Source organism: Meles meles, chromosome X (genome assembly GCF_922984935.1).
Source record: "Meles meles chromosome X, mMelMel3.1 paternal haplotype, whole genome shotgun sequence".
Classification (NCBI taxonomy): Eukaryota; Metazoa; Chordata; class Mammalia; order Carnivora; family Mustelidae; genus Meles; species Meles meles.
The window spans coordinates 60141416-60151316 of record NC_060087.1 but is presented as its reverse complement, the minus strand read 5'-3'; the positions used below and the strand labels follow the sequence as shown (position 1 = coordinate 60151316).

The window sequence follows — 9901 nt, the reverse complement described above, 5'->3', positions numbered from 1 at the left end:
GAGGGGCCCTCGCCCAGGGAACACGTGCTACCTTCTCCGACTTGCAAAATCTCTCTATCATTTCCTGTCTCTCCAGATGGTGTTGCCATTTTAATGTTTTTCAAATCAGAAGAAGGGGCCCAAGGAAACCTCTTGAGGTAATGTAAATGTTTTATAATATATTGCGGCCGTGTTTATAAAACTGCACGCACTTGTGAACACTCCATAAACTATACTTAGAATGGATGAAAAAAATAAGAGAAAAGGAAGGGGGTCAGGGCACCTGGTCCCCATAAAGCTGTGATTAAAAAAATTTTAAGCCCCCCCAAACCAAAAGCTAAACCCAAACCAAACCAACTCCCCCCACCCCCGGCAAAAAAAAAAAAAAAAAAAAAAGAGGCAAGAACGGCTCAGGGTCTCACTACTTCCGTTTCTTTCTAGATCAGCAAAAAACCAAGGCCAGCTCATCCAGGGGGAGGTCAGAGGTTGCAGGAGAAAGAACTTGACAAACACACAAGCCACCTCTTCGTTTACTGTAAAATCCTGTTTAATGTGTAACATTTCAGGCACAGAGAGGCCTTGGGAAGGAGAGGCAAAGGCGGTCCTAACCAACCCCCACTCCAACTCATCTGCCTTCTCCTCCCTCCCTAATTCCTCCATCCCAGACATGTCCTCCTTCCCCTTGTGGCCAGCAAAGTGCTGTTCCTTCTTTTCTCGCCTTGACTACCCTCCCTTCTCCACCCACATGTCCAGAGCACCCTCCTTCCATTCCACTTGCCCACGTCCCTCCCTGCTGATGTGACTCCAGAAATAGGGTATCTGACAACACGGGGTTAAGATTAGTTTCATAATTGGAGATGCTGTCAGAGCATCATATCTCTTGTCCCCCAGTGGCCCCAGGAAGAGGGAGAGGGAAGCGGAAAGGGGGTACAGACAAGAAGAGCCCCCCCATGCCCCCCCACCCTTGAGCACTGGCCTGGCCAGCCTTAGGCTCCCCACCCCTCTGGCCCCCCAGACAGAAGAAGTGTGGGGGGGTTGGAAGGGAAACCAGGGAGGAAAGGGAGATTTCCATTGATCTGCAATCCCTAGCAGGCAGAGGCCTGAACCCCAGCAGAGGAGAAGGAGGGGCAGGGCCACAGCCAGGGTGATGGGGGACAGGGGGAGGGGTGCAGGAGAGGAGGTTGCCTTGTTGCCTTGTGTGCGGCATCAGCAGGCCGAGCAGCGGTCGCTCTTCTCAGCCAGCCCGGCCCCAGTGCCCGGGCTGCGGCGCAGTATGTCTTTCAGGGAGCCGTCCTGCTCACTCAGCAGCTTGTTGATCTCATTCTGCTTGTACTCAGGTGAGAGGCGGTGGCCGAAGCCCGAGCCCTTGCGGGAGGGCGGATTGGAGCGGCGCTGGGCTCGGCGGGCACAGGCCCGGATGATGAGGTACACCACCTCGGCCACATTGAGGATGATGCAGATGCCTGAGGCGGCCAGCATGAAGACCGTGAAGACGGTTTTCTCGGTGGGCCGGGACACGAAGCAGTCCACCGTGTTGGGGCAGGGGTAGGCCTCACACTTGACCAGCCGCACCATGGCGTAGCCGGGGTAGAGCAGGTAGAAGACATACATGAAGGCAGCCTCGAACAGCAGCCGGAAGACCACGCTGATGACATAGGTCCACCACAGCGTCCCTGAGATGTGGACCTTGTGCCTCTTGACCTCCTCCAGGTGCAGGGGGTCCGCGTGACCCTCGAGTCGCAGCATCTTCTTTTCTATGTGCTGCTGGTGAGCCACGTGCATCGCCACGAGGAGAGCTGGGGTGGACACCAAGATGAGCTGCAGGGACCACAGGCGCACGTGGGAAATGGGGAAAAAGTGGTCGTAGCAGACGCTGTTGCAGCCGGGCTGCAGGGTGTTGCAGATGAAGGAGGATTTCTCGTCACCCCACACACTCTCGGCGGCCACCACCAGCACCATGATCCTGAAGATGAAGATGACCGACAGCCATACGCGACCAATGGCGGTAGAATGCCGGTTCACGCCACTGAGCAATGTGTACAAACCGGTCCAGTTCATCCTGCCTCATTCACACCTGCAAAAGACGAGCCACAAAGCGAGCTGGCAGAAAGCTGGGGCAGAAAGCTGGGCAGCGTGACATGGCTTGACACACACACCCACCCCCGCCACCCCTGTCACCCCTTCCAAGAGCCAGTGACAGGAAGGGAAGAAGGATGGTCATTGCTTTCCTCATCACCCCACATCACTTGCCAGCCTCTCCTCTTCCTCTTCCTCCTCTTCCTCTTCTTCCTCCTCCTCCTCACTTGACTTTACCTCCCTGAAGCCCATCTCCCTTCTTTGCTTTCGTCCAACATTCTTTCCTCTCCAGAGCCCCTTTCTTTACTGGGTCCGTTTTGTTCTGCCCTCGGCCGTTCTCTTTAGCTCCCCATCCCCCAGCTCCTTAGCTCCGGACCTGGGGCGAGCCCAACAAAGCCCATTACCTTGGGGAGCGCCTATCCCTGAGGCCACCCAGACAGGTCCCCTATGGTCTCATATCTGTGCAGGGGGAGTGGTCCCTGGGTCCGTGCCTGCGTTCCAATTCATCACCGCCCGGTGCTGGGGAGTCATATGCTGCTTTATACCCAGTGTCTGCACAATGGGACCTTTGTGGGGCTCTGAACAACGCCCTTTAGAATTCAGATCAAACGCCCTGACTTCCGCCCACCCTACACACAGAGCACTTGTGTCCCAGCGCCGGACACCCAGCCTGCACCCACCTGTTCTGTGCCCGCCCGGTCCATCGCCGCACCCGCCCCACAGCCCCACCAGAAGAATGGCCACGGTGGAGGGGGTGGGGGCGAGATGGAACAAAGACAGGTGCATGTAAGAGGGGACCCAAGGGGACCAGGAGGCTCTGGGCTGAGGCCATCGCCCATGACTCTACTAGAAACTTAGGGTCAGCGGGATTTTTCCCTGGTTGAGATCCCTTGCACGGTATGTATGGGTGAGCTCACTCATATGTCTCAAGCCAGAAACCGTGTTAAGCTTTTCCCCATACATTCTTCCTTTGGCCCCACTCAGCAAGCCTCCAAGGACTTTACCCCAGTCTTTCTAGCTGAGGAGGCTGAAACTCAGATACCTTAAGTAACTTACTCAAGGTCACACAGCTAAGAAGTGTTAGAGGAGGATGAAACAGACAAGCATCTGAAGCCAGGTTTAGGCTCTTTCCCCAGCTGGCCCTGCATCATTTTCGCAGCCAGTGTCACCCAAGCCAGCCGTTAGGAACAACGACAACTGGGTGTTATAAGAGAACAATGAATCATGGAATACTACATCAAAAACTAATGATGTGCGGTGACTAACATAACATAAAAAAAAAAAAGAAAGAAAGAACGACGACAACAAGAGCAAGGGTTAATGCTCCCCATGAGAGCTTAGGAAACATGGCAGCTGCGGACCCCTGAGCACTTTCCAGCTCCAGTGTCACGGAGCAAACCCTCACCATCTCTCCTGGAGCTTCAGGTGGCAGGTGGGCACACGATGAGGACAAACCAGAGTGAGAAAGCAAAAGTTAACAAGCAAACAGAAGGTTGGAAGATGGGACAGGGAAGAGTCATATGCTTTTGGGTTTGAATCTGGGTTCTTCACCTAACACGACCGCGGGCTAGCTCCTGACCTCCTCTGAGCCTGCTCCCTCATCTATAAATGGGTTGTTAATACCCAAGGTTAGGGGCACCTGGGTGGCTCAGTGGTTAAGCGTCTGCCTTCAGTTCTGGTCATGATCCCAGGGTCCTGGGATTGAGCCCTGCATTGGGCTCCCTGCTCAGCTGGGAACCTGCTTCTCCCTCACCCATTTGCCCTGCTTGTATTCCTTCTCTCGCTGTCTTTCTCTCTCTCTCTTTGTGTCAAATAAATAAATAAATAAATAATCTTTAATACCCAGGGTCATTGTGAGCTTAGTGAGGCCCCCTGCAACAAGTTCCCAGCTCAGCTCCAGTTTCATAGATGATGATCAAGGGAGATAAGCAGCTAATCGGGAAGAGAAAACATGTTGTTTCGAGGGACTGGGGGGTCTGCCAGACCCAATGTCCCACTTTTTGTTTCCCAGGGCTGCCCTTGACATAGGCATCTGTCCGGAGATAGAACAGGCTGTTCCGCCCTGTCTCCCCCCCCCCCCCCCATCAAATGTACATTGTAACCTCCTGGTTTCCTGAGCCTGCCAGTAGCTCTAGGGAAGAAACTCCCCTTCAAGCAGTGCGGTAAAGAAAGCCTCCTCCCCTCCCCCACCTCCCACCTCCCCACCGCCCACCACTTCTGCCATTAAGTTGAGCCGAGTAGATGACGCTGGAAGCAGGGAATTGGGTGTGAGGAGAGCACACAGGCCTGGACCTGTGGGAAATGTGGGGCATTTCCTGCCCCCGTACAGGGGCAGTGGTGGTGGTAGAAGCCCTGCATCGAGATTGGGGTGCTCCTCTCTGTTGTAGGGGGGGATATTAGCCATGGAAAAGTTGGGGAATGGGATGAAAGAAACTGGGGGATGGAGGGATGGTCCATGGGACACAGAGTACTTTTCTGAACAAGGTCTTCTTTTCTCATTTAACTTAAAATAATAATTAAAAAAAAAGCTTCACTGATTTCATGCTGGGGCCTAAACCAGCATGGAGAAGTAGGAACACAGATGCCCTTTCGGCTCAGCCCCGGGTTCTGAAGGCAGGGCTGCTGCAGGAAGCCCAGTGGTTGACGGTAAAGAAATAGCTCATCTGGTGACACATGTTGGATTCACAAACTGGTGGTCAAGGAACATTATGAAGAGTAACCATTTACTGAGCACCTGTGAGGCCAGGCCTTGCACGTGCACGACCTGTGAAGCTCAGAACAACCCCGTGAGGTGGGTGTTGCTTTTAATCCTTGCATCACCCAAGAGGAAACTGAGGTAAAGAAAGGTGAAGGGACTTGTCCAAGGGTCACACGGGTCAATGCAGTTAGTGTGTGATGGAAGTGGGACTGGAGTCGGGCCGAGCTGACTCCAGAGCCCATGCTTTTGCCCATAAGCTCGACCACCTTTGGCTAGAATTATAATCTTTCTTTCTATGAGTGTTTGTATTTTTTAATTCGTTTTTTGAGAGACAGAGAGAGAAAAAGAGTGTGTGGGCCAGCGGGTGGCAGGCTAGACAGAGGGAGAGGGAGAGAGAATCTGAAGCAGGCTCCACCCCCAGCACAAAGCCTGACGCGGGGTTTGATCTCACAACCCCGAGATCATGACCTGAGCCAAAACCGAGTCTGGCGCTTCACCAACTGAGCCACCCAGTCACCCGTCGTGAGTATTTTTTAGAAACAAAGAGATTCAAAACTGGTCTGGCTTGTATTCTCTTCTAGTCCCTTCTCCCCTTTCCATGGACTGGTAACTCTTCCTCTTCTTCCCTCCCAGGGCTTCCCACTGCCTCCTGATCTGTTCCGATTTCCCTGCCTTACCTTTCTCCGGCTGCTTCCTCAGGCTCCAGAGCACACTTGAGCTGTACTCTCTGCAGCTCAGGGGTGCTCCTCCTTTGGCCTGGCCACTGCTGAATTTCTAGGCTCTTGGAGCTCTCCACTCCCGTTTTGCGCCCTCTGGGACGTAACCGGTGAGCTCCCTTTGGGGCCCCTAAGCACCCTCGTGTGGGCGCTGGGATCTCGGTTTTTGCTCTCCCCTTGGGATGGAGAGTTTATCCCTATGTCAACATCAGCACCTCAAGGGTTTCATTCTAAAAACATCCAGGGGGAGGGACCTGATTTTGAAATCCAAACTGCCTTTGTGACTTTGGGTTAAAGTCCAAGTATTGGTATGCTCTGCATTGCTCCAGACCTGTTTTTGCTCTCATGCTCTCATGTTTAATTAGACAAGACTCCCCTGGCTCTGTCAGGCCCTGGCCTCGTCCTCAGATTCTGAATTGCCCAGGCACCCAAGCACAGCTCAAGATCTGGAGATCCCACCTAGTCCACACAACCATCCTGTAATGGTATCCCCATTTTTCAGACAAGGAAGTTGAGGCTCAGAGAGGTTAAATAACTTGATTCAATGGCAGCTCTGAGAAATGGTAGAGTCAGGTTTCCGATTTCGTTTCTTCTCACCTCAAAGCCTTTGTACCTCGCACTGCCTTGGACAGTCTCCCTTAGTCTGCATTCTCACTGAGACCTGACCCATAGCTCAGAACTTCGACCCCTTTCCACGTATGCTCACGTGCGTGGGCATGTGCACACACACACGCACACACACGAAGATGTGTGCCCATACCCATTCATCAGCTCTCTGTCTGTCTGTCTCTCTCTCTTTCTGCCTCCACCTCTTCCCTATCCCTCCTTCCAACTACAGGAAATCCTGGTGTTTTTTGGGTTCGGGAGGAAAGCCCTAGTTGGACTGGATGAGGTTCTGCTCAGCCTCACATTCCACACTTCCTCCCCCCGGCTTCACAAACAGGCTCTGGCCAGGAAAGGACAAGGGGCTTTCTTTGGGATTTCTTCCGGAATTTCAGGCTGCCTTCATCATCAGTTTGGTGTGGCCAAGGCCGAACTTCTCCCGCCCTCCCCCTCTTCCTCCACCCTGCCTCCACCCTGTTGGCCCAGGACACCTCAGGCACTTCACTCATCCTCTCCGCCCTGCCACATATACTGTAACCAGGCTAGGGTCAGGGTCACTCTAGCTCATTCCACTTTTCTCTTTCCCTCCCTTGGGCATGGTCTTTTCCTAGGAACTGGTAACTGACAAGCTCCCTTACTCTGCAGACTACACCCTCTTATTCCTCTGTCAACTATCTGACTTCCTGTTGCTCCCTACTTGGGCTTTATTATAACCTAACAGCCACCATTTATGGAATTCCCATAGTGTTCCAGGAGCTGGATGTTCATTAACTCCCATCCTCACAACAAGCCTGTGAGCTGTGGCTTGTTGTCTCCAGTTCCCAGATGGGGCCACGGAGGCTCAGAGTAACTTATGACACAGCTGGTCAGCAAGTCCTGGAGCCCAGCTTAGGGGCTCCCTGCCAATGTGTGGGTCCCTTGCCCATTGCTCTGCTGCGTCTTCAAATGGAAGTCTCTCCATCTGAACCCTTCTTGTCTAAAGCCTCCTCTCCCCACCTCCTTTTCTAAGACCGTGCGCTCTGCCATGCTGTCCCCAACAGCTGGAACAACTTCCAAACAGCTGTGGGGCCTCCCCTCCTTTAGATCTCCAGATCACCCGTTACTCATGGCTCAGCCCGAGTCTGCCTACCTCCCTCAAGAAAATGGAAAGCCACGCTCCCAAATCCCAGCCCCGTCAGCCTTCCTTCTGTCCCTGCTGAGTGCCTTGTATTCAATCGTCCACAACCCCAGGCTGGTTGAGTGCCTGGTTTACCTTCCAGTCAGGGAAAGAGCACAGCACCTGGCAGTGCCCAACGGCCCACCGAACCCTAACCATCTCTGGCAGGAAGCGTCTTAAAGAGATGAACTTGGCCACCCTGGGCCTGGGGGGAGGGGGGCTCAAGTCTTCCTGGGAATTCAGCCCTGTGAGGATGAAGGGAATCCACAGCTGGGGGAAAAGGGGAAGGAGAAGAGAAGCCACTCTGAGCTCAGAAAGAGGCTAACAGTTGGAGGCTCCAGAGAGAGGCTGAGCAAGCCTGGCACTCGGCAGGAGGGGTCTCACTCTACCCAGAGGGAAGCGCAGAAGGGACCCAAGTGGCTTAATGCTGAGGCCAAGGGAAGGCAAAGCCCAGGCCTCTCCCCAGCCCCCATTTCTGCCCCCTGTGCACCCCCCATGCCACACCAGCTCCTCCTCCCCAGCCCACCTCCCCCTGTCCCCAGCTTCCTCACCTGGCTGCCGCTGCCCTTTCCCAGGGAATGTCTGCAGGCGTGTCTGCACTGTGCCACTAGGTACTGTCAGCCCAGTCCAGGGGAGGGACAAAGAGCCCAGGGCCCCAGCCAGATATGGCCCACAGCCCAAGAGGAACCAGACAAACATTAACCAGCCCCGCCTTCCTCCCACACACAATCATTAAATAGGATTGATCCCCTGAGCTCCCAATGCATTTCTTGAGGCAGATCACAGAGACTGGAGTTGCTGCCCCATCCCAGAGGCATCACTGTCACCCACGTGGCCACATTCAGCCCATCTGGGAGGCTAACCTGGACCTGGGCTCCTTAACAGCCCTCGGGCTTCCCCCATCCCCTGGCTATAGGTAGATCCAGTGTGCCGGCGAGTTGCAGAGAGGGCTGCTGCCTTGGGTGCCATCCCTTCCAGGTCCCAGCCTCTAGAACGATAACGATTATGGGGAGAGAAGAAGACGTGGACGGTGCTTCCTGGTACCTTGGAGTCAAGGTGAGGGGGAAGGGACTGCTTCCCCCAGACGGCAGGACCACGATGCTCTGTGTCCCCAGTGGCTGGGGATGGAACAATGCATTTCCAACCCCATGCCAGCACCCATTGCCTTCTACCCTTAGGGCCAAGGCAGTTGAGCCGCAAAGCATATGAGGTGTGGCAATAGTTCTTGGCAATCATTAAGGTAAACAGAGAGTGTCAACCATTAACTGAAGGGTCAGTCCAGTTTGAAGGACGGTTTACCTGAAGACCCTGCGAATTCTGTGGCCTGAGTGCCCATGGAGAAAGAAGTGAAGTCAATAGAAATTGGCCCTTCACCGCAGCCCAAGCTCACTGCTGGAAAGAGCGCTGGGGCCTTGGCTTCCCTTGGCCAGCCCCAGGTACACGGAGGCATTGGCCAGTAAGTCTTACTGGACACCCACTGGGCACCCAGCACGAGAAAGATAAGGAAGGGGTAGGTGCAGAAGAGGGGGAAAACCTCCCACTTGTTTTTAAATAAGTCATCAACTTCCCGAGGAGACAAAACCAAGACTCAAGAAGTCACCATGAAAACTCTCCGTGTATGTTCGGTTATGTGGTTCTGACGTTTGCTGCCAAGGAATTTTGGAAGCAGGGGGATGAGGAACGTCAACTGACGTTACCGGGGAAGCTTTCTAGAGGAGGTGAGGCTTGAGTGGAGCGAGAAAGGACGGGTGGGAGTTTGAAAGGGAAAGGGCAGGCCCAGCACTGCAGGGAGGAGGAAGATTGTGAGCAAAGGCAGAGCAGTAGGAATGGGCAGGGGTGTGTCTGGGGACAGAACAGGGGCAGGGCGGTGGTGGGTGGCTGTGGAAGATGCCATCCTTGAGCTGAGGGATCAGAGTAGGAAGGACAGTTAAAGCCAGGTAGGAAATTCCTTTAGGGAGCGCCTGGTAAACTTGGTATAAGGCGAAACTGAACTTGATACCAGGGCGGGTGGTTTGAGGCTGCCTGCCATCCTTGGCACTCTGAGATTCCTGCTGAGTATACAGTTGTGCGGAGTGGATTAAGAGTAGCACTTCCTGAGTACGCCATGCGTGAAAGGCAACATGCAAAGTGCTTTGCAAGTATTACTTTGTTTGATTCTCAAAGTAACCCTGTGGGCCAGGCATTATTAATATTCCCATGTTTCAGGGGTTTGAGGCACACAGATGTTAGGTGACATAACTGAGGTCATGCAGCTAGCAACAAGGCTGGATTTAAGCCCAGGCAGTCTGTCTCTGGGACATGTTCGTTTAGCCACTACATTGCAGTTCGAGGAGCTAGCTCTACAGGTCCCACTGCCAATCAGAGTGAGGACTGGTTCCTGATTCTAGAAGGTTCTTGGCTAGCAGGAGAGAGGGGTACCTATGACAATGGAGTATGTCCTAAATGCCATACATAGATATGAGGTGCCAGAAGGCATTTCGAGGTAGGAGAAGAGGGTAGGTTTAGTGGAAGAGGCAGAGTTGAACTTGGGTCATAAAGGAGATGGAGAGTCCAAGCATTCCAGGGGACAGCAAGAAGTGAGATGTGTTTAGGGAATGGAGGGCAGACCTGTTTGACCAGAAGAGAGAGCTCCTTTAGCAGAGCTCCTAGGAAGGGAAACCGTGGGTTAATATC

General features: G+C 53.7%; 1 protein-coding gene across 2 annotated transcripts; it reads right to left on the bottom strand.

The window, feature by feature from the left end:
* Positions 1 to 504: 504 nt before the first annotated feature.
* GJB1 (gap junction protein beta 1) lies at positions 505 to 7873 on the bottom strand. 2 transcript variants are annotated; one of them, XM_045996171.1, is made up of 2 exons: positions 7780 to 7873; positions 505 to 2053 (listed from the first exon to the last, which is right to left on the bottom strand). In XM_045996171.1, exon 2 carries the CDS (start codon positions 2035 to 2037, stop codon positions 1186 to 1188), a length of 852 nt encoding a protein of 283 aa, XP_045852127.1. In that variant the 5' UTR covers positions 2038 to 2053; positions 7780 to 7873; the 3' UTR covers positions 505 to 1185. The 2 variants fall into 2 exon arrangements, with proteins under 2 accessions (XP_045852127.1, XP_045852128.1); XM_045996172.1 differs by lacking the exon at positions 7780 to 7873 and adding an exon at positions 2460 to 2779.
* Positions 7874 to 9901: the final 2028 nt, after the last annotated feature.

Bases quoted from the DNA above. Each gene is read 5' to 3' on its own strand.
- GJB1 (XM_045996171.1), bottom strand. From the start codon at position 2,037: ATGAACTGGACCGGTTTGTACACATTGCTCAGTGGCGTGAACCGGCAT.